Source organism: Pan paniscus, chromosome 8, assembly GCF_029289425.2.
Source record: "Pan paniscus chromosome 8, NHGRI_mPanPan1-v2.0_pri, whole genome shotgun sequence".
NCBI classification, from domain to species: Eukaryota; Metazoa; Chordata; class Mammalia; order Primates; family Hominidae; genus Pan; species Pan paniscus.
Window position 1 is genome coordinate 31,083,965 of NC_073257.2, and position 23,590 is coordinate 31,107,554.

At 40.5% G+C, this 23,590-nt stretch overlaps 1 protein-coding gene across 7 annotated transcripts in view; it reads left to right on the forward strand.

The window, feature by feature from the left end:
- Positions 1-23,590, forward strand: part of CACNB2 (calcium voltage-gated channel auxiliary subunit beta 2) — a 400,505-nt gene that overhangs the window by 98,625 nt on the left and 278,290 nt on the right. Inside the window, exon 1 of one of the 7 annotated variants that reach the window (XM_057298827.2) lies at positions 19,812-22,523. The exons of 5 other annotated variants lie outside the window; for them this stretch is intronic. In XM_057298827.2, coding sequence (XP_057154810.1) covers positions 22,476-22,523 — 48 coding nt within the window. In that variant the 5' untranslated portion in view covers positions 19,812-22,475. Of the gene's footprint in view, positions 1-19,811; positions 22,524-23,590 lie in introns of those variants that run through there. One more of the 7 variants, XM_003811439.5, reaches the window with a different exon arrangement.

Below are 23,590 nucleotides of genomic sequence, written 5' to 3' on the forward strand. Positions count from 1 at the left end.
TTATAACACTGCTACAGTTTTAAAAAACAATTTGGAAAATTACTACAGGAAGATGCTGGAGGCCTGAGTGGGAGCCCATCTCTGCCTTTAACTAACACAACAGTAAACCATTCACCTATTTTTGTCTTCAGTTTCCAGAAAATGAAAAAAGACCTGATTCGATTATTTCTAAACTCCTACAATTGTGAAGTCACGAATTTGCTTTTTAATTACAGAGGCGATGTGAACCCTGAAGAAGTGTTTTAAGATTTGATGGCAGCTGGAACCCAAATGCTTTCAGGAAGATTTGAATCTTGCAAAAATCTTTTCAGTGGGGGCGGTATTCTTTAGCAAAGTTTGCCATCTAGTGGCCACCAGGACTAAATGGGGCTTTGCTTAAAGTGTTGAACAAAAGACTCCTTGACTAAGTTTATTTATTTTTAATTTTTTTATTTTTATATATTTAGCAGGTACAAGTACAGTTTTGTTACACGGATATATTGTGTAGTGGGCAAGTCTAGGCTTTTAGTGTAACCATCCCCCGAATAGCGTGCATTATACCAGTTAGGTCATTTCTCATCCCTAACCTCCCTCCCACCTTTCCGAGTCTCCAGTGTCTATTATTCCACTTTATGGGTCCATGCGTACACACTGTTTAGCTCCCACTTAGTATTTGACTTTCTGTTTCTGAGTTATTTCACTTAAGACAATGGCCTCCAGTTCCATCCATGTCACTGCATGAGACATGATTTCATCCTTTTTAAGGGTTGGGTAGTATTCCCTGGTGTGCGTATATGTGTGCATGTGTAAGTAGATATATACACCCCACACATTTTCTTTATCCAGTCATACGTTGATGGACACTTAGGTTGATTCCATATCTTTGCTATTGTGAATAGTGCTGCAATAAATACACAAGTGCAAGTATCTTTTGTATGTAATAGTCCTTATCTAAGTTTCATAGACAGTTGAGTACAATTATATTAATTAAGTTTTGAAGAATTGAGTCTACTTTAAAAGTAGAGAAGTGTTCTAAATACCAGTTAATCATGGATCTTAGTTCTTCTAGATTTTCTTTATAGATTCTAGATCACCCTCCCCAGCTCCAAAGATTATAAAGCACTAAATGCTTTTATTTGTTTCAAATAAGAGCTTGTGAAATCCAAGTCCTGGAATTACATATCAAGGAATATGTATATTACCTGATCTTTACTGATGCCTTTGGATTCTCATGTCTTCTCATATCTGATAAGGCAGATAGCTGCCTCTCTGCCTTATCAGCTGTAACAATCTCACATGACTTTTGGGTAGCTTCATATTTAAAAACTTCTTTAAAAATCTTCAGTATGGCAACTTATGTACTATTTTTGTAAAAATATTGAATAACCAGAATAATAGAAATGGTTCATGCTTTGAACTAGCATAACAAAAACTATGAGTATTCTGTTGACATTAGAGAAATGCCTAAAAACACATTCTCCTTGACATTTTGTTCCATCCCACTTGGACTCTCTCTTGAACAATATTATTCTACAATCCAAATAACATGTTGCAAAACAATCGCAGAGTGACTCAAATCGCTAAACATCTTTTCTTCCTGTATAAAACTTGACAAAAGCTTTGATTAAAGTCTCATGCAGGTTGTGGATTCGGTTCCAAGCAGCGTGGTATGTGATGGCGTACTCAAAGCTAGTCTGGCTCAACTGTACAGTTTTATAATTTGCCTGCAGGGAGATATTGAGAAAGTGGAAGGTGTAACCAAATCACTCGCTATTAGTCTTTTAGCTGGGGAAAGAACAAATCCAACTTCTTTCTTGACATCTCCTCTTGGTTTTCTCAAAAACACCTCAGACTCAACACATCCAAAATTGAAACTTGCGATCTTGTCTCCCCATATCCTGGAACATTTCCACTGTTTCAGCAAAAGCCGTTTCTGTCTAACTGTTTACGCAAACCAGTAACCTCAGAGTCATTCTCAATGACCTTCCTCTCCCTCGGATGCAGAACCAGTCTGTCACCCAGTCCTTTGTTCTCATCATTAAGAATCCTGAGCAGATGCCTCCTTCCCTTCTCTCCCCCATCCTGCCTGCCTACTCAAAGCCAACACCCCCTCTGCCTGCCCATGGCATTGGTCAGTGGCCTCCACTCTGCCCTCTGTCGCTCTTGTTTCCCACGTGGCACTTACCCAGAGTAATCTTTTCCCAGTGAAAAGAAAAACACAGAAGATGTTGCCATAATGAGTTTTACAATGCCACTTAGGACAAACCTGCCTCCTGTTCTGTTCACGGTTATCCCTCTGCTCAGCGAGATAAATGCATACCTGATTGCCTCCTTTGGAAAGGCTGATCAGAAACTCAAAAACATGCAACCATTTGTCTCTGAGTTGTCCTGCCTTTCCAGACTAAACTCGTGTTCATCTTACATATATTGATTGATGTCTTGTGTCTCCCTAAAATGTGTAAAACCAAGCTGTGCCCTGACCCCACCTTGGGCACATGTCACCAGGACCTCCTAAGGCTGTGTCATGGGCACACATCCTTAACTTTGGCCAAATAAACTTCTTAAATTGACTGAAAAAAGATAAATAAATAAAATGCATTAAAGAGACTACATTTAAGTGGCGAAAAAGTGCTGCTTTTGACTTTGTTCCATTAAAGATGCAGGTGACCTACAGGGAGGGAACATCACACACTGGGGCCTGTCACGAGGTGGGAGGCTAGGGGAGGGACAGCATTAGGAGAAATACCTAATGTAGATGACGGGTTGATGGGTGCAGCAAACCACCATGGCACCTGTATACCTATGTAACAAACCTGCATGTTATGTACCTGTACCCCAGAACTTGAAGTATATTAAAAAAAAAAGATACATACAGGTGACCTATAAAGAGGTACATGGGAAACAAAAGTAAAAAATTAACCATGAATACAAAAATGAGACAAGGGGAAAGAAATGTAAAAACTAAAAGGATTTTGAAGTCAACCTGGGCAATTTAGATTATATTTTAATTATTTTTATTTATATCTATATTTACTGAACTTTTTTTGAACTTTTAATCTTTATAGTCTGCTGAAAAGCCAGAGAAATGACTTTTGGAATATTTGTACAAATAGTAAATGTCAACTAAAATGAGCTTCTATGTCATGTAATATTTTGAAAGAGAAGAATTGTAAGTGGATTAATCATCTTGGTTATATTCAAGTCACAATAAACAAAATATTCAAATAACAATAACTATTCAATTACGTATATAGTCAACCACCAATTTTGTATTTATTTCAATATTCAAATTCTAGTACATAGTCAAGTAACAAAAGAGAAGGATACATTTTTTAGAATGCATGTATATATGTATATATGTGTGTGTATATATATATACACACAATAAGACACTTAAGAAAATGAATGTCCTATTATAAATTGAACTCCCAACTGGCTTTCAATTTATGTAATATATATAAAAATATAAAACAATAGTGCAAAAATTATTTAACAAACAATATAAAAATTGCATTGGGATAACTAGTTAAGTACTTAAAGAATTAGGCCCGCACCTTGTGTCAAAACCAATTAGAGAGTTAAATGGAATATACTTGAGTAGAGAGTTGGATATAAAACAAATCATAATTAGAATAAATGTGTTGATTTATTAGAATAATGAAAAGGTTGAAAGGTCTTTCTTAGTTTTGATGTAATAAAAATATTCACAAAGCAACACATACTGTTATTTCAAAATAGTAAACTGCATTACAAGAAAATAAGTTGAAAAGGTATGCTGGGAAAATATTTGAAGCAAATATATAAATGAAGAATCAAAACATCACATAAACAGTTTCTACAAATTGGTAAGGCTGCAGCAATGTGAAAACTGATTTCAGAAGTGTCTGTATTAGAAGTACAATTAAAAGTAGAGAAACTTTAAAGAAAATAGGCAAAAAGTTGGCCGGGCGCAGTGGCTCATGCCTGTAATCCCAGCACTTTGGGAGGCTGAGGCAGGTGGATCACGAGGTCAGGAGATCGAGACCATCCTGGCTAACACAGTGAAACCCCATCTCTACTAAAAATGAAAAAAGAAAAAAAAAAATTAGCCGGGCATGGTGGTGGGCACCTGTAGTCCCAGCTATTCGGGGGGCTGAGTCAGGAGAATGGCATGAACCCGGGAGGCAGAGCTTGCAGTGAGCCGAGATTGCACCACTGCACTCCAGCCTGGGCGACAGAGCGAGACTGTCTCAAAAACAAAAAAAAACAAAAAAAAGAAAACATGCAAAAAGTCTTGAACATATATTGAGATAAAGACTAAATTTTATGTGATACTTTCTAAGTTGTCAATATTGTTATATTTTCAATAACATTAATAAAACAAATGTATGAAACATCCTGGTAGATATTAAGAGAGACTATTTTAGAATCTACAGGACTAGTAATACACAAAGTCCCTAAATTTTAACAGCATTCTAGATATACTGTTGTATTAAATTTGATCAAGAATAAATACAAAGTTCCCATTAACACATTTATTCAAGGTAAGGGGAAATAAAGGTGATTCATAAGAGTCCTGGGTAGGCCCAGGTAAGTTGGAGAATTTTGTGTTTAAGGGTAGGGTCACCCTGGCTGTTTACAGGGATCATGCTCACGACTATGGAAACAAGGAGAATGGTGAAAGAGACTCAACTCAAGACAACATGGCAGAGTTTAAGAGTGCTGTGGCTTGGATGTAGTTTGTGCCTCCCAAAACTCATGTTGAAATTTGATTCCCAATGAGGTAACGTTGGGAGGTGGGGCCTAGTGGGTGGTGTTTGGTTCATGAGGACAGATTTCTTATGAATAGATTAATGCCCTTCCTCGGGGGCGAGTGAGTTCTCACTGTCTTGGGAATAGGTTAGTTCCTGCAAGAGCAGGATGGTTAAGAAGAGTCTGGTTCCTCAATTTCTCTCTCTTGCTTTTCCTCTTGGCACTTGATTTCTACACACACACCTGATTCCCTTCCAGCTGCTGAGTGGAAGTAGCCTGAGGACCTCACCAGATACAGCTGCCCAATTTTGGACTTTCCAACCACCAGAATCATGAGCCAAATAAACCTCTTTTCTTTATAAATAACCCAGCCTCAAGTATTCAGTTATAGCAATGGCAAATGGACTAAGACAGGGAACAACGAGAGCTTTGGTATCTGAGAGTGCTGAGATGGAAACCTAGCTATGTCTCTTTACTCCTAGAACCCTGTTTCTTCCATCGTGCAACTGAGCTACGACTAACTGTAGTGCTGCATTGCTGGGGAGAACTAATAATGCAATGTGGCAAGGAAGATGTTGCTGGCTTTTATTTAACAGCACTCAATCAATCAGGCGATGCCAGGCCTGCTTCTCCATAGTGCAGTGTCTTTGATATTTACTGCAATGATATTGGCTATAATTCTGTTACATCATAAAAGAGATTTCAAGAGTTTTAAAAACCCCATCAAAAAAAGAGTTCATTCTGGAACCACAGATGTCTGGTTTCTTTGCTGAGATTCATATAGAGTAAGATCATTGAATTTAGCAATGAATTTCAGACATCAAATTCTACCTTTAAAAACATCATTTAAAAACTAAAATTAGAATCATCAACCACTTCTCAACTACCATATGTCAGTGATTATGGGGATCCCTAAAGGATACGGCTTTTCCTAACGTGCAAAACAGTCTCTCATAAAAAAATTGATGCACATATTCAGGTGAAGCATAATACTGATTCTTGCCTATGGCAGAAATTCTGTTAAGTACACCTAGCAATTTTGTTGGAGAGTTCTGATTTCATTTGTTAATTACAAATTTCTGGACAGCTCTTTGAATTCTTTTGTCAACCTTATGTAGGAAGACTTGAGAGTTGTTAGGGCTCCATAGGGGAGTATCCTTAGGGAAGGATGGCTCCCTACCAAGCACACACAGATGTGGAGCACTAGAGTAGGCTGAGTAATCGCCCCCCAAAGATGTCCATGTTCCAATCTACGGAACCTATGAATATGTTACCTTATGTGGCAAATAAAATTTTGCAGATGTGATTAAGTTAAAGATCTTGAGCTAGGAAGATTATCCTGGATTAGCTGGGTGGGCACAGTGTAATCACAAGGGTTCTTGTGAGTAGAAGAGACAGATAGGAAAGTTGGAGTCAGAGAGGGAGATAGGACAACAGGTGCAGAGGTCAGAAGGAAATTGCAGTTGCTGTCTTTGAAGGTGTGGAGGGGCCATGAGCCAAGGAATACAGCAGCCTCTAACAGATGGAAAAGGCAAGAAAACAAACTCTTCCCTGAAGGCTCCAGAAGGAACACAGCCTTGGATTTTTTTTTTTCCCCAGTAAGACTCATTTCGGACTCCCAGCCTGCAGAACTGTGAGATAATACATTTGTATTGTTTTATGCCACTGTATTTATGGTAATTTGTTAAAGCAGCAATAGCAAACACATACAGGCACACAGTGTGTAGAAATGTCTTCTGTGTGTCTTTTTTGTGTGTCCAGATGAACTAAGGTAGAACTGCTGTAAGGAAACCTGCAGCAGCCTGTGTTCATTTTTTTGTTCTTATTCGAGACAGGGTCTCACTCCGTTGCACAGGCTGGAGTGTACTGGTGTAATCAGAGCTCACTGCAGCCTCTGTCCTTCCCTGGCCCAAGTGATCCTCCTACCTCAGGCTCTTGAGTAGCTGGGACTTACAGGCATGCACCATCATACCTGGCTAATTTATTTATTTTACTATTTTTTGTGAAGATAGGGTCTCACTATGTTTCCCACAGCTGGTCTTAAACTCCTGGGCTCAAGCTATTCTCCTGCCTCAGCTTCCCAAAGTGTTGGAATTACAGGCAGGAGCCGTCACACCTCGTCTCCTCCTGTTCATTTTTATTTTTGCCAACAGCATCACAAAATGTGTTTGGCCTTTTGAGTTAGCCACGTGATTACCTCTGCTCCACCAAGACACGAGAAGGTGAGCAGTCACTACTCATTCTCCTCTCCAGCAAGGTATAGTCTAGTAATCAGAGATTCAGAGTCCCGGGTAGGTGAAGGTATGGGGTGGGAAGTGTTCCTATCTGTACAAGACCTTTCATTTATTTTTAATCTGACCTTGCTTTTAAATGTGCATAGTGCTTATATTAATCAGGAGTTGGGAAGCAATCGATGGGCATCAATGGGTAGGTGCTGGGGAAGGAGTGAAGAAATAGCACTGAAGCACTAGAAATAAATGGTCAGAAAGGATTCTGTTGGCTCTTCTACTCCTGGAATCTGGAGAACAGCTCCAGGTCAAAAGGTGCAGTGACCCTCTTGATCCCCGAGAGGAAAAACCTCAGATGAAAGACTGTGTGTCTACTGGGTTAAACGCACCAATTCTCCATTCAGACTGCCTAGAATTGAAGCCCACTACCCTTCCCCTGGCTCTGAGAGCTTAAGCCAGTTAGGAACCTCTAGGCTCAGGTTTCCTGTGTGCTAAATTGGTACAAAAATATTATCTTGAAGGATGGTTACAATAATTAAATGTGAAGTGCTCAGCACATAACAAGCACTCTATAAATGTTTAACTAGTATTATATTAATAATATTATAACCTTAGGGAACTTCCAAATTTTGAGAGGAGGATAAGGCTCCTAGTTCTCTCTTTCTTTTTAAAAAAAACATTTTTACAATGTCTTCTCTACTTCCTCTGTTACATAAATGAGGTAAAGATAGGCTCTGTGTATTGGTCCCCAGGTTGTTTATTTCTTCAGTGGGGGTTGAAATGCATTATCTCAGAAGCCTAATGGTACCAATCTCAAATGTTTACACGCCCAGCTGTTATTTATTTATTTGTTTGTGTTTACAGTCAGGGTCTCACTCTGTCATACAGGCTGGAGTGCAGTGGTGCGATCATAGCTTACTACAGCCTCCAACTCCTGGGCTCAAGTGATCCTCCCGCCTCAGCCTCCTGAGTAGCTGGGAATACAGGCATGCACCACCAGGCCCGGCTAATTTTCAGGGTTTTTTAGTTTTGTTTTTTGTTTGTTTGTTTGTTTTGTACAGACAGGGTTTCACTGTTTTGCCCAGGCTGTTCTCGAACTCCTGGCCTCAGGCAGTCTTTCAACTTTGACCTCACAGAGTGCTGGAATTACAGGCATGAGCCACCAGACCCAGCCCATCCAGTTGTTTTAAACCTAGCCCAAATAAGTAGTTTTTTTAGCCCTTTTGCCTGCCTTGCATACCCCGTGAAACCTCATCTCCACCTGCTGACCGTAGGTAAGATGCAGCCTCGCAGTTGTAAGGCATAATCTGCTGGGGCCTTCAGAGCTCTCTGACCCAGAGACTGCCACCGTACTGCTGAATGACATCACCTCGACACGTGAGACCCGTCTGCTATCTCCTCTCCTGGGAATTCCCTGGCCCTTCTCCCCTTCTAAGTAGCAACCTCTGTGTGCCATAGCCTCTGCACAGAATCCTGCTGTGAGGGGCTTCCTCCCGTGCAGAGTTGTCATAATTACCCAGTAAAGCTGTGTGTGCTTTAGCCACCTCCTAGACATCGTATCTTTTTCCTTGATCAGTCCCCAAATCCCTCAGGATCTTCTTCTTGTCCAACTAACACCAATTCCCAATAAAGGACCATTCAAACATATTTTTACTTCTCCGCTTCATCATAAGCCAAAATAGAACCAAAAGACAGAATAGTCAATGTGTTAGTTTTCTTTAGAGTTGCCCAGTAGGGGGTATGAATTGCCAGCTGGGTATAGGAAGATTATCAGGGTTGCCAAATATCCCAAATGCTTATATTCTTTCCATCATCTCTTAAAAAAAAAATCATACTGTGATTTTAGGCACATCTGTAGGTACTTTGCAAAATAACTTTGTCTAAGTCCATTCAGGCTGCTGTAATGAAATAGCATCAATTGGGTGGCTTATCAAAAACGCGTTTATTTCTCACAGTTCTGAAGCTGGGAAGTCGAAGGTTGAGGCAGATTTGGTGTCTGGTGACAAACTCTCCCCCTCTGAGTTTCCATAAATTTTAGGTTCTTTTACTCCATTACCTTCATAGTATCCGTGAGGACCACCTTTTCTGGGGTAAAGGAAACCATGATTTCATTCTGAATGCTAATGCATATGACATAGAGTACCTCTGATGATGTTACAGTAACACACAGCTTCCCCTGTTTCATAAATGGTACCTTCTTACTGTGTTCTAATATGGTGGAAGGGGCAGTGGATCTCTCTGGGACCTCTTTGATAATGGTGCTTAATCCCATTCATGACCTAATCACCTCCCAAAGGCCTCTCCTAATTCCATCACATTGGTGATTAGGTTGCAACATACGAATTTTGAGGGAAATGCAAAGATTCAGACCACAGTACCTACCAAACTAGAAAAGAGAAATTGAAATCCACAAACTTTAGCCTTCAAATTCAGTAGAAAAGCCCCACTTTTCCAAGCTAATTAAGCTGATGTTAGGACCCAAATGAACTGTTCTTTATGAGGAAGTAGAGAACATACTGCTTGTATCAAACATAATGAGTTGGATCTTTCAAAAATTAAAAATTCGTATTTCAATTAATTTACCTTTGGTGAGTGTCTGATTCATAAGTAAGAATAATGGAATACTTCTGTGGTCTAATAATTAAAAAGTAATTGGGCAAATACATTTTTTGAAGTATTTTGTCATAAATCATATGAATCTCCCCAAGTTCTACTATTTCTGATCTTAAATTTGAGAAGAACTTTTTCTGTTGTATCTGCCATTCTTATAGTGTTCTCAACTAAATCCAATAGGAAAAGAAAAATTGAGATTTTCCTCATTCATTTCTTTGTCACTATGTAGCTCATAGCTAATTCAATATTAGGAGAAGTGAGCTTCTTTTAAACATATCTTAAAAGAGAATGTCTATGATCTCATTGGACATATCCGATATCACTCTCTGAGAAGTCTTCCTCTTGTTCTGTCCTGTAATTTTATATCTTTGTAACCAACATAGTTTGATAGCCCATCACCTCTTCTCCTCAGATCCTCATTTCCTTTCTTATCCGAGTTCCCGTGATGGAGACAGACATTCTCAACTCTCTGTTCCTCTCTCCCTCTGTCTTATTTTCCTGGGAAATGTGACATCAGCCTAAACCTGACTCTCATTCACTCTGCCCTTGAATTTCAGCAGACACACATAGTAGGGGAAAAAGACCACTCTGGGCACTGTTTTACTGGAAGTTCATGACCACAAATATCCACCTGCACTCAATTCTACCTGTTGATTCTGTTTTCCTGGCCAGTCCACTCACCTACCCCTGAGAGGTCTCTTTCACACCTTCCTTGTCCTTAAATCTGCAACAGTTTCTCCCAACTCCTCATTCTCGGTTAATGATCTTTCTCCTAATTTCATCTGAGAAAATAGCAACTCTCTAAAAAGACCTTCCCACTACTGCTACCATTAAATCCACCCACTGGTACCCAAATCTTCTGCTTCCTTCCTGCGACAGTGGGTGAACCAACTAAGAGTCTATCTGAGCCAACCACTCTGCTTATGCATGGAGTTCCAGCCCCTTGGCCCAACCAAGGACTTTGCTCCTACAATTATCTGTGATCTCTGTTGAAGTGTCTTTTGTTTTTCCTTTCTTACCTGTAATACCTCCTATTCCAAGAAAAAAAATGTCTTATTCCTGCATCTCTTTGCAGCTTTGTTTTCATTTTTCTACTCTCTGCTTAAGAAAATCTCCTTGAAAAATGTGTGTCCACTCACTGTATCAAATTGTTCACCTCACTCTCTTTATTGAACTCATTTCAGACTCTTGACTCTGTCCCCCCAATGACTTCACTTGAGATGCTATCATCAGTGGCCTCTACCTGACCAGATCTGATGGTCAGTTCTCAGTCTTCATCTTACTTGACCTCACCTCTAATGGGCGAGATGCTCCAGGAATCAGTTTTCAGCTCCTCTTTCTTGGGAAATTTCTCAAGGGAATTTCACGAAAGCTTGTGGTTCTCAAGACCATCTATATGCCACCTTCCTAGTTTATTTCTCTACTCACACCTCCCTTCTGGACCCTGGGATTATATATGAAATTGCCTACCTGACTGCTCCACATCGATGTCCTACAGGCGTCTCAAAATTAATATCCCTGCAAAAGTATTTTTTGTTTTCTCCTCTGATCCTGCTCCTCCCTAAATATTTTTCTTCTCAGGAAATGGAGCAATCATGTGAATGGTTGCTCGGCCCCATCTCCCCGCTTCCAGCTTCCAACTGGACTCATTCTTGGATTCTTTCTCTCCAATAAGACATCAATCTATAGGTCAATTCTGTCACACTGGACTTTAAAGTATATCCAGAATCCTACCACTTCTCAAGGTGTACTTGCACGAACACTTTAGACCAAGCCCTTCTCTCTTATCTGAACTATTGCAGTAGTCTAAAACTCATCTCTGTGTTTCCTCATTAGCTCTTGGCAGTCTCCACACAGCAGGCAGAATACTACTTCTGAGATATAAATCAAGCTAGGTGTCCTTTTCAAAGTCCTCCAGTGGCTTTCCTCCCAATTAGAAGAAAATGCAGTCCTTGTTGTAACTTGGTGAACCTATATGATCTGGCCACTCAACGGGCTTCATCCATAGGCAACTTCTTACTGTCCTTTCTGTGGGCAAAGTGTGTTCCTGCCGCAGGGCATTTGCCTGGACTTTTCTTCTGCCATGTTGTCTGACTCCTTCACTTTGTTCTGCTCAAAACTCATCTTTCTAAGAGGTCAAGGAGGTCTGCCTATTGTCAATTTTATCTCTCTTTTTTTTTTTTTTGAAAGTTGTCCATTCTAAATGTAGAGGGTGCCTAAGCTAGCAATGACTATGGACGAATGTCTTTTATTTTTGGAAAATTAAATATTTAAGATTTAGGATATCTAGATACTTACGACCACTGTACAGCCTAGTGGTAGAATCAAGACCATCGCAAATTGATTTTGAATGAAACAAGATCCATCTTTGGCTTCCTCCATTTCTGTTTCCCCATCTCTACTTTCTTAAGCCCTCATCCAGTTATCCAATACTGTGCAGGTTTATGCTCCAACTCCCTCCCAGGTCTGCTCTTACTCCTGAAGTGTCCATGCACCAAAGCTACCTACATCGTCTTCTCCCCAGTCTCTGGAACTTCTCATTGGTAGTTAGGTGTTTGGAGGAAAAGCCATTTGCTTTAACTACAGCTGCAAGCTGAGGTGGTTGGCCTTCCCTTAAGTGTCTTCATCTTTTATTACTTCCAGCTTTATTGGTAAATGATATGCATCTGTGTTGAGTAGTCTTAAGGTCATTGCCATCAAATATTTATCTGAAGCTCATTGATGAGAAACAATACTCAGTGGGATTGTTTAATAGACACAGAATCCATTCACTGTCTAAAACTCCGGTTGGGAGCTAGATTTTTACAGTTCAACAAATCTGGGTTCAAATCCTATTTCTGCTGCATATGAATTTCATAGCCTTAAGCAAGTCTCTCGACTCTTTTTTTTTTTTTTCTTTTTTTGAGATGGAGTCTCACTCTGTCGCCCAGGCTGGAATGTGATGGCGTGATCTCAGCTCACTGCAACCTCCACCTCCTGGGTTCAAGTGATTCTCCTGCCTCAGCCTCCTCCTGAGTAGCTGAGGTCACACACGCCTGCCACAACGCCCAGCCAATTTTTGTATTTTTAGTAGAGATGGGGTTTCACCATGTTGGCCAGGCTGGTCTTGAACTCCTGACCCCAGGTGATCGACCCACCTCGGCCTCCCAAAGTGCTGAGATTACAGGCGTGGGCCACCATGCCCGGCCTCAACTCTTAAGTCTGTTTCCTCATTTGTAACCCACTGTATTAGTCCGTTCTCACACTGCTCTAAAGAACTACCTGAGACTGGGTAACTTACGAAGAAAAGAGGTTTAATTGACTCAGTTCCACAGGCTGTACAGGAGGCATGGCTGAGAAGCCATCGGGAAACTTATAATCATGGCAGACAGGTGAAGGGGAAGCAACCACATCTTACCATGGTGGAAAAGGGGACAGAGAGCGCGAAGAGGGAAGTGCTACATGCTTTTAAACCATCAGATCTCGTGAGAACTCACTGTCACAAGAACAGCAAGGGGGAAATCTGCCCCCATGATCCAGTCACCTCCCACCAAGTCCCTCCCCCAAAACTGGGAGTTACAATTCAACATGAGACTTGAGTGGGGACACAGAGCCAAACCATATCACCCAGGGATAAAGAGTAATAGTCTTCTTCATAATTGATATAAGGATTAAAGGAATAATGCTCACTGGGTGCCTGTATCAGTAAATAAATGCTAATGTTTTTTGTCATTGTTTTTATTACTATTCTTGGGTCAAGCCAAATCTATAAGGAGTTAATTATCTTATCTAACCTATTCTGCTTTCTCTCTGCCCAGATTATTTTACTGAATGTTGCTATGGTGGGAAACCTTTAGCTTCCCCTGACCGTCAGTCTAAGAAGCAGCTTTTCAGAACCCACTGGGGCATTTACCGGAAGGAATACTGTTCATAAGTTTACACAATGTTCCTTTTTATGGGGCCTCCAGGAGAAATCGGTGTCTGGTGTTAGTGCCAAACAGAGTCGTTCTTTTGAGCATTTGGTTTATTTTAAGCTTATGGATGGTAAATTACATAACCGACCGAGTTTCCCTTTTTGAGTTGGCTGCTCGAAAGCTTACAGCCAGATCTATGGCTCATAGGAAGAAGTACTTCCATTATTATGGGATGCATTTCGAGCCTTGTTTCTGCATTTTGTATTGCCATCTTTGCTTTGCTTTTTTTCTTTTAATCCCTCTTTTATGTTATTTAAGTGTCCTTTTAAAATTTATCCTTGTAAATTGCCTTAAATTATTTCTGAAACAAGGTGAGGAATAGATAGATACATAGCTATAGGTAGATGAAATATGGTTTTAAATAATTTGTCATAGTGCTTATATTTAAGAGAGGTTTAATTTTTATAAGAAGATACTTGTGGCATAAAATGAATTTTCCAATTGGTAAAATTTCAGACTTTGCAAGAAAGCGGAAGGAAAAAGTATAAGGTGGGAATGTTTTTGCAGAAAGGTGATTTGGGAAACTGCTGGAAGGGGAACCTCTGAAAGGTAGGCAGGTAGGCAGATGATGGCTCGGGTGGAAAAGTGCCTGTTGTATGACTGGATTGGTTAATTAACCATTATGTGATCCTCCAAGGTCAGCTTATAAAATTAATTTTCACCTTTCAAAGAGAAGGTAGGAAGAGGTTTAAAGCCATGGGCTCAGGAGTCAAACATCTGGATAGAAGTTCTAACTCTGCCATTGCCTTGAGCAACTTACTTGACTTCACAGTGCCTCAATCTCTTCGTTTATGAAATGGAGATGAAGGGCTCATGGAGTTGTCATGAGAATCAGAAGATGAGCTAGTGACGTGTTTAGAATAGTGACTGGAACTTAGCAGGAGTCAGTGAAACTCTTTGTACCTCTTCGCTTGAGTCCCTGGGTTTTTAAAAAGTTGCAAACAGTCCATTTTTTAAATGAATTGCATAGTAAGGTAAGTCAGATACTGGTGGGGCTGAGTACATAGCAATATTTATGACAAGTATGAATTTTAATAAAAATATATGCAGTTCATTAGATACATCATAGAATTCTAAAATCTATCAGGATTATTTTATGGCAACTTCAGAGAAATGGTATGTTTCTCTTTCGTGGTCTTTCCAAACAAAGAGGAAATCAAAATTGCTGCTGGGAAATATTTTATCCTGTTACCATCCTAGATTTGTTCATGAAATGTTACACTATGAATAGCCTTTCTTGTCTTTTGCCACCAAAAAGCTACCATTTTCTTTCTTATATACATGTTGCATTTTCTTAGATCTACAATGAATGAAATGAACTGGTCAAATGGATTCTTTGAGAGTGTGGAAAATTTAAGACATGAATATGCCTCGCCTTTTCCCCTCTCCTTTCTCGCTTCCTCCACTCCTTGTAATAAAGAGAATTTTACTTTTCTCTACTCAGTGCTTCTCCTTCCATCCCCATGTAATAATGTTCTATCATTGCCCCCAATTCTGGAGCATGAAATCTGAAGTTTGGGCGCGAAGAAAATTGGCTGAAGATACAAAATAAAAGGAATCAGGTTTTTGTTTCCTGGCTCTTCTTGTTTAGAATCTGAATGATGGGTACAATAGGGCAAATGTAAAGAAAATTTTTAAAAGCCCAGAAACTAAGCAAATTTACATCATACGAAGCTGAGGGATATAAGTTGAGGAAGAGAGAGTCAGGAACTCTGTACGTGGGAGAGTCCATTTTTGATGTTTTTGTTTGTGCTAGAAAGCATAGGTCCTCAAATGGCTTTGGTTATGAGAGAATCAGGGAGGAAAGGAAAAAGGTTGTTTGAGAAGTGTTGCTGTGTGGATTATAGGATCCTGTGTTACATTCTTTGAGCTACGCAATTAAAAATTGGCATTTGATTTTCAAGTTTTTGTTGCTACATTGTATTCCTTTAAGTATGACTGGGCTATCAGAGAACTGGGATTTATTAGGGTTACACAATCTTGTTCTCACAATCTTGAATGTAGCAAGTGTAGTCTACCTCAATAACACAAAATATGTTTTAAATTTATCATTGAGGTTTAGTGTGCATTCCATGATTATTAGTAATTTCAAAAGTATGACTTTTTCCCTAATTTCATTGCTTTTAGTTATCTTATTTACTTCTCCTGCTATCTGCGTCTAGGTGGTAAATAAACAAATGTTGCCACTCTCATTACTGAGAAAAAAAATGATTGATTGTTGTTCTGAAAAACAAAACAAAAACCAAAAAAAAATCCCGTACATCAAAAGACAACCCAGACACTTTGGTGAGAAATAAAGGAAAATTAGAGAAAGGTTTTCAGTTCTGTAGAAGCTGGAATGAAATAGAGTGTGCATTTTGGTGGCTAAAGAAGTGGAGTTCAGTGGAAGCTGCAAGCAGCCAGATAGAGATTTTGTTCAGGACCCTAAGGAGAGAAATGAGGACTGGACCAAGAAATAGAAGCACACTGGCACCGACATGAAAACAAAGGTTTATCACAGATCGGATTACTGAAGACTGAACTTCAGAAATGCATGGAAATGTTCAGGAATGAGAGAACACGGGAACGTGTATGTATTACATTGGGTTTCATTTTCTGTTTCTGTACTTGCACTTACCTACTTGAATTCCCCAATATCTAATAGATTCATTCATTTTCCTTATCTCCCATCTTCAGCTCCTTAGCATGAGAGCATCATCTTTTGCTTGGATAAAAGTACTTCCTAGCTGGTCTCCCTGGCTTCTCTCTAGCCGTCTTCCAATCTGTCTTCAACTGTACTGCCAAAGTGGACTTTAAATGGCACAAATCTGATCATGCCTCTTGAGGGAAAGAAATCCCACTGCTCTTAGTAGAAAGAGAAAAGATCCCCAGCGTGGCCCTCATGATCTTGCCTGATAATCACCTGCCTCTCTAACCTCATCTTCTCCTCTCTCTTTTACTTTATTCTCCAACTGCTTAAGCTGGGCCTTCTCCCTTCTACCACATAGAGCTTCCCTCTCCCTGCCTTTCTCCCCTGCGTTTAGTTAACTCCTTCCCACCCTTCAGCCTCAGCTCAGGTAGCAGTGCCCCAGAGACACCTTTTCTGACCCTTCTAATTCTCGAAGATGTCAACCCGCTCTACATTCTCATAGTATTCTGTACATTCATGCAAAGATCTTATTAGCTTGTAATTCTATGCTTATGTGATTATTTGATTCAAATTGCCTTGCCCCCTGGACTTTAAGCACCTTGAAGGCAAGGACATTGGTTGTTTTACTTGTCGTTTTCCTACTGGTGCCCAGCAGAGACACGCACTTGATGAGCAGCACTCAGTTGATATTGTTGACTGAATGGATGAATAGAGACAGTTGGTCCTTTTTTTGTTTTTACTGAAATTGGCAAGAGTTTTTGGTCAACTTAAGCACCCTAGGCTCTTCATGGTTGCAGACGTACTGTGAAGGGAGAGTCTAATGAGTATTTAAGCAGGTGTCTGTCAGAGGACGGACCCTTCTTTCCTAAAATCACAGCCACAGAAAAGCCAGAAGCACTTAAGCAGAGTCAATTCTGACAAAAAACCTTCAGTTCTGCTACAGAAGGCTTCTTTAGGTATTTCATTTCTTATTATGAAAGAGTTCTCTTCTTGAAGGAAGCACTTCATCTGATGTTTAACTCTGACTGTGTTCTTGCCACTCCTAACTAATAGTAACATAGAAAGTGAATAGTAAAGAAACATTAATCCTCATACTTTCAAAAGACTGGCCAGGAATAAATCCCTTGGATTTAAAAACGTATATCTTCCATCGATATTATCTACATTTACCTTTGATTACTTTTAATTTGTTGATTTTTGTCATTGAGCCTCTTCTTAACGCTTTTCAATATTTTGCTTTTAAGATATCTCATATTATAACAAAATAGCTAATTTAACAATTCATTAGGTTTGTAATTTAGCTACATGAGCCAAGCAGCTAGTTTTTATTGACTTTATTTGATTATTTAGTAAATGAACAGTTATCACAGACAAGTATACAAGCTCAAAAGCTTTCAATTTCTTGCTGAAGTTGAACTATTGACCAGGTTATTTTTAGACTCAACAGTCTGGAATTTTTTTTCTACTTCTTAATAAAACAACAGATATTTTCACATTTAAAAGTTTCAGTAATTCTGTATGTACTACCAGTTCAATTCTAAACTCTTTGCTGTGTCTAAACTCTTTTGCTGGGACCCAGGTAGTCCCAGCCTGAGTTCCTGATTCTCGTCTCCATTCTTGCCTTTTCTTTTTTCCCTCTTCCACTCCCCCGCCTCCTCCACAGGCTTGGATCTGTGAATTCATCATTCATTCCAGAAACACTTTGAGGTGCTTTTAAAATCCATGTTTAGGCCGGGCATGGTGGCTCAGGCCTCTAATCCCAGCACTTTGAGAGGCCAAGGTGGGTAGATTGCACGAGCTCAGGAGTTCAAGACCAGCCTGGGCAACATGGCAAAACCCCATCTCTACAAAAAAATACAAAAATTAGCTGCGCATGTTGGCACATACCTGTAGTCCCAACTACTACTTGGGAGGCTGAGGTGGGAGGATCACTGTGAGCCTAGGAGGTTGAGGCTACAGTGAGCTGAGACTGCACCACTGCACTCCAGCCTGGGTAACAGACACAGACCCTGTCTCAAAAATTAATAACAATAATAATAGTAATAATAGTACAAGTTTAGTATCTATAATTGGAATCAGAGCAAAAGTGCCAATATAGGAGTTAATGTCTCTTTCTTGGTGTAGTCCAAACGTAAACACTATTGGGCCAATATGGCAGCTCCCCTGTCCTAGGGACTTGGGTCTGTCTTGTCGCTCTCTTCTCCTGAATGTGCAGCTTTCTTCTCATTATAAATGGCTGTCCTAGCTCTCAGCAGTGACACATGACTTGGGTATTGGCACATGCCATTTCTGCATCTTCCCATTGACCAGAATCTAGTCCCGTGGCCATCCAAGTTGCAGGAGAAGCTGGGACATTCATCTTAGCCCAGCAGCCGATGTCTATCTCTATTACTGTAAATGAAGTAAAGAATGGATCAGGAGGGGACAACTATGAATCTTTGTGATACCTACTATGTTTCAGTCACTGTGCTAAGTGCTAGGGATATAGAGATAAGTAAAGACTGAATCTGGGGGAGAACTGAGTTTAGAATGAGGACTTGGGGTAGATCCCTGTTGTCTGAAGATGCCCTTCTTCGTATACACTATAGAAACACAATTTGTTCTGTGTATATTCTGTATGTAATCTTCTGTGCTTTTGCATCTTCTGCCCATTGCCTGGGATCCTTTCTCCCTCGCGCTTTCCACTGAATTCAATTCCGTCCATTCTGCAAGGCTAGCCCAAGTGTCCTCATCTTTGTGAAGGCTCTATTTTTCCTTCCAGGGATGGTTAGGAGTTGTTCCCTTGGCGTTCCCATTGCTCTGAAACACTGTGTTCTCTTTCCTCTGTTTTTTGAGATGGAGTTTCCATCTGTCACCCAGGCTGGAGTGCAGTGGCATGATCTCGGCTCACTGCAACCTCTGCCTCTCAGGTTCAAGCAATTCTCCTTCCTCAGCCTCCCGAGTAGCTGGGATTACAGACATGTGCCACCCTGCCCAGCAGATTTTTGTATTTTTAGTAGAGACGAGGTTTCGTCATGTTGGTCAGGCTGGTCTCAAACTTCTGACCTCAGATGATCTGCCCACCTGGGCCTCCCAAAGTGCTGGGATTATAGGCGTGAGCCACCCCGCCCAGCCTCCTCAGTTCTTATACGTGCCTAGAGGAATACATGGATTGTATTTTATTCATTTCATATCCCCAGCACCTTAGCACAGCACTGAGCAAACAGAAGGTGCTCTATAAATGTTTGCCGAATCAAATTAGTTAGTGCTTGGAATCCTTTTGTGGATTCTTGAATGACAAGGTGGGTGGAATATCTAATGAATGGGGGAATCTCTCTTATATTGTGTATAAAAATATCATAGTTAATAAAAAGTTAAGTGAATTCCAAATCAAATTCAGAATCATAGAAGGGATAGATCATTTCCCCAGTGTTTTCATCTTATTCTAACTTTAAGCTAAATTTTTATTCTTTATTCAGTTATTCTAGTAAAAATGTGGTGATAGAGGTGATGAAGGGGCCTTAAGAAAAAACTTGAGGCCGGGCACAGTGGCTCACGCCTGTAATCCCAGCACTTTGGGAGGCCGAGGCGGGCGGATCACGAGGACTGGAGTTCAAGACCAGACTTCCTACCGTGGTGAAACCCCATCTCTACTAAAAATACAAAAATTTAGCCAGGCTGGTAGCGGGCACCTGTAATCCCAGCTACTCAGGAGCCTGAGGAAGGAGAATCACTTGAACCCAGGAGGTGGAGGTTGCAGTGAGCTGAGATCATGCCACTGCACTCGAGCCTGGGTGACAAGAGCGAAACTCTGTGTCAAAAACAAACAAACAAGCAAACAAAAAACAAAAAAAACTTGAATTTGAATTATGTGTTCTTTTATATTACTTAGTGTTCCTCTCACTGAAGTTTCTTTAAAAAATCAAATTGAAGTCCTACCTACTAGGAATATATCATGTATGGTTCAGAAAATGGTGAGGGATTTTTTTTTTCCAGGATGTACTTCAAGAGCCAATTTACAGTGTAATTCGGAAATTTTGTTTTACTCTAGGTTTCTGATTTAATCACTAAAATGTCCTTATTTTCTGTCTATAGACTATGTTATTTTCCTTTTGGACCTTCAAATCCACAAAGGTTTAACTAGTATATGATAGGACCATAGAATTTTCACAGACTATGTAGATTATATAAGTTTCAGGGTTTAAATTATGCTATTGCTTATATTACTGATAAACAAAACATGGAATCATTTTGGGACCCAGTTTGTCAGTCAAATAAGGAGATTAAGGCAGAATTTTTTTGTCACCTCTATCAACCTCTTAGACTATTAATAATAATATAAAAGTGTTGCTTTAAATCATAGACTTTAAAGGCCAGGCATGGTGACTCACACTTGTAATCCTAGCACTTTGGGAGGCTGGGGCAGGAGAATGGCCTGGAGCCAGGAGTTTGAGACCAGCCTGGGAAACAAAGTGAGACCCCTGTCTCTACAAAAAAATTTTAAAAATTAGGCTGGGCACTGTGGCTTACACCTGTAATCTCAACACTTTGGGAGGCCAAGCTTGGCAGATCACTTGAGTCCAAGAGTTCAAGACCAGCCTGGCCAACATGGTGAAACTCCATCTCTACTGAAAAAAAAAAAAAAAAAAAAAAAAGTACAAAAAGTAGCCAGGCATGGTGGTGCACACCTGTAGTCCCAGCTACTCAGGAGTCTGAGGCAGGAGAATTGCTTGAGCCCTGGAGGTGGAGGTTGCAGTGAGCTGAGGTTGTGCCACTGCACTCCAGTCTGGGTGACAGAGTGAGACTCTGTCTCAAAAAAAAAAAAAAAAAAAAAAAAAAAAAAAAAATTAAGCAGGTGTGGTGGCATGCACCTACAATTCTAGCTACTTGGGAGTCGGAGGTGGGAGGACTGCCTGAGCAAGGCAATCAAGAGTTCAAGGCTGCAGTGAGCCATGATTGCACCACTGCACTTCAGCTTGGGCAGTAGAGTAAGACCCTATCTCAAAAAAGCCTTGAGAAAATACTGGTAAAGTGTTGAGAATTAATTGTCTTTTATTTTTCCAGGAGCCTAAAGGATGTAGTGGTGGTTAATCTGTGACATGAAATCATTAACATACCTTCTTAGGTCTCAACAGAATATGGAATGACTTGGGCATGGGTGCAAATTTGGATCAATATCTATGACACACTAAAGATATTGCATATTAGAATGGCTGATATCATACCAATGAACAGCTGAATCTCCACATGTCTTAATGATTCATCTTTTTAGGTGTGACATTTACAAGGTCTTTAGGGAGAATATTAGGATCAGCTCAGTCCCTGAAAACTGGGTCTTTAGGGAAAGATCTAAATAATAGCTTACAAAGAATATTGACTTGGGAGCTCTCACACTTGGAAGGCAGCCTTATGTAGTTTATTATATCTAAATCATAGGTGGTATGAGATCTAATGAATTAATGAGGTCTGAGTCGGATCAAATTCGCCTTCCAGAGTTATGTTTATTTAACATGCTTTAACCCAGAAAATGAACATTTGCCAGCGAGCACCAAACAACTGTGCGCCGCAGTGCTTGAGCGAGTCAGGTCCTGAGGCCACTCTGGCGATCCTCCTTACAATTCATGTGAAATACCTACTGCAGGACAAAGCATCTGACGGTTTGGAGGATGTTTCTGTAGTCCTAGGAATCCACAGTGAATTCGAGTCTAGACTCAGTCATTTTTCAGGGTCAGGGGAGGAGGGAGAAGTAGCAAATCAGATATGCCCAAAACGTTACAGAGGTAACAGGGAATCCAGGATGCTGCTGTCAGCCTGTGCATTGTGAAGAAGGCAATCATAGGCGAGCAGCCGCGGGAGCAGGAACAGCAGCGTGCTAAGAAGCAGTCACATAAACAGCAGCAGGAGTAGGCCTCCTGCTTTTCAAAAGCAGAGTACTGCAGGGTCGCGAAATGCAAGACACTCAGATGTTTGAAAATCTCCCGAGTTGAGAATGGCTACTGTAAAAGCGTCACCAAGAAACTCTGACGATCTGGACAGTCCTAACTCTGTGTTAGCAATACTTACTTCCGGAAAATTAATGCTACTTCTTGTAGATTTTTGCAAATAGGAAACCCCCTTGAAGAAGATCTCAAATTACGCCCCCCACCCCCAAAAAAAGACAAACAGGGGAGAACAAAGTTTTGGCATGCCTGCAGGAACGGTGGCTTTTTTAGAAACTACCTAGGAGGCAGAAGCTAAGTGATTTGCTCATGCCTCTTACCTGGGAGTAGAAGGTGGGAAGAAATGGACCGAGGCTGTGACGAGAAGACAAGGCACAGTGCAGCTTGGTGAAGCCACACGCTGACTGCGTTCTGCCCCCTCTTCATGCAGTGCTGCGGGCTGGTGCATCGCCGGCGAGTACGGGTGTCCTATGTAAGTTTCTATTGCTGTAGAATTGCAGCTGGGAGCTGAAAATACTATTCGTGTCTGTCTGGTGCATGTTGCCTCTTTCAGCTGTTTTTATTCCCTGTGCTGAACCAACCAGACAGTCGATCATTTCGTACCATGAGTTTTCAAGGAATCTGAGGTATAGGAGATTCTGAGATATTTATTTTTTCCCAGAGATGTTTTTATCTATCTTTTGTGCCTTGTGACTTTGATAAGGTTGGAAATAACTTGAGCAGGGATTGGTTTGAGAAGTCCATTGTCTCAGAGATCTGCCTCATTCAAACCAGTTGATACTCTCTTTTACCTAGAGTAGTCCTGTTTTCATATTTGAATGATGGGATGGTGGGGGGAAGAAATACCACGGAGTTTGACAAATTATAGATAGGCGCAGAGGCTAACACTAAATCCTATTTTGAGCAGCTTCAGAAAAATAGTAGATGATAATCACTGGATGGATGACACAGCTGTTGCAACAGCTTTATCATCCGGTGACTCTTTCACTGAAATAGCCCTTATTTCATGGCCCTGCTGTGTTTTGCAAAATGGCTGTCTGACTATTAAATTCTACAAGGCAGGCTCACACAAATATTGAAGTATCACTACTTAACATGATTGGATGCTAATTGCAATATGCTGTGCCGTACACTAGCCGACCAGCTCCGAGCAAGCGCTGGCTTGATTTTCATACTCCTTTTGCGAGCAGCTACTCTATTTTCAGGAAGGGATGTGAAAGGGAACAGGAGGTTTATGCAGGCTGGGCAAACTGCAGTGCTGAATTGCTTAACACTGGTTTGACATTCCTGACTGCAAAACAAATAGAAAATTGACAAAGCAAGCTAATCAATACTTAAAGTATTGAAGGTAAAGAAACCCGTGACCTTGGAAAATTGGCCACAAAAAAGAGATATATGTGAAACTTACAGGACAAACAAGGTCAAAATCTGATATGATCTCAATAATAAAGTTGGAAATGGTGAGGGGGTGGGGTGGGAGGGCAGGGAGAGAGAACTATACTGTCAAACCTTAAAGAGAGTATTCAATTTTATTAAATA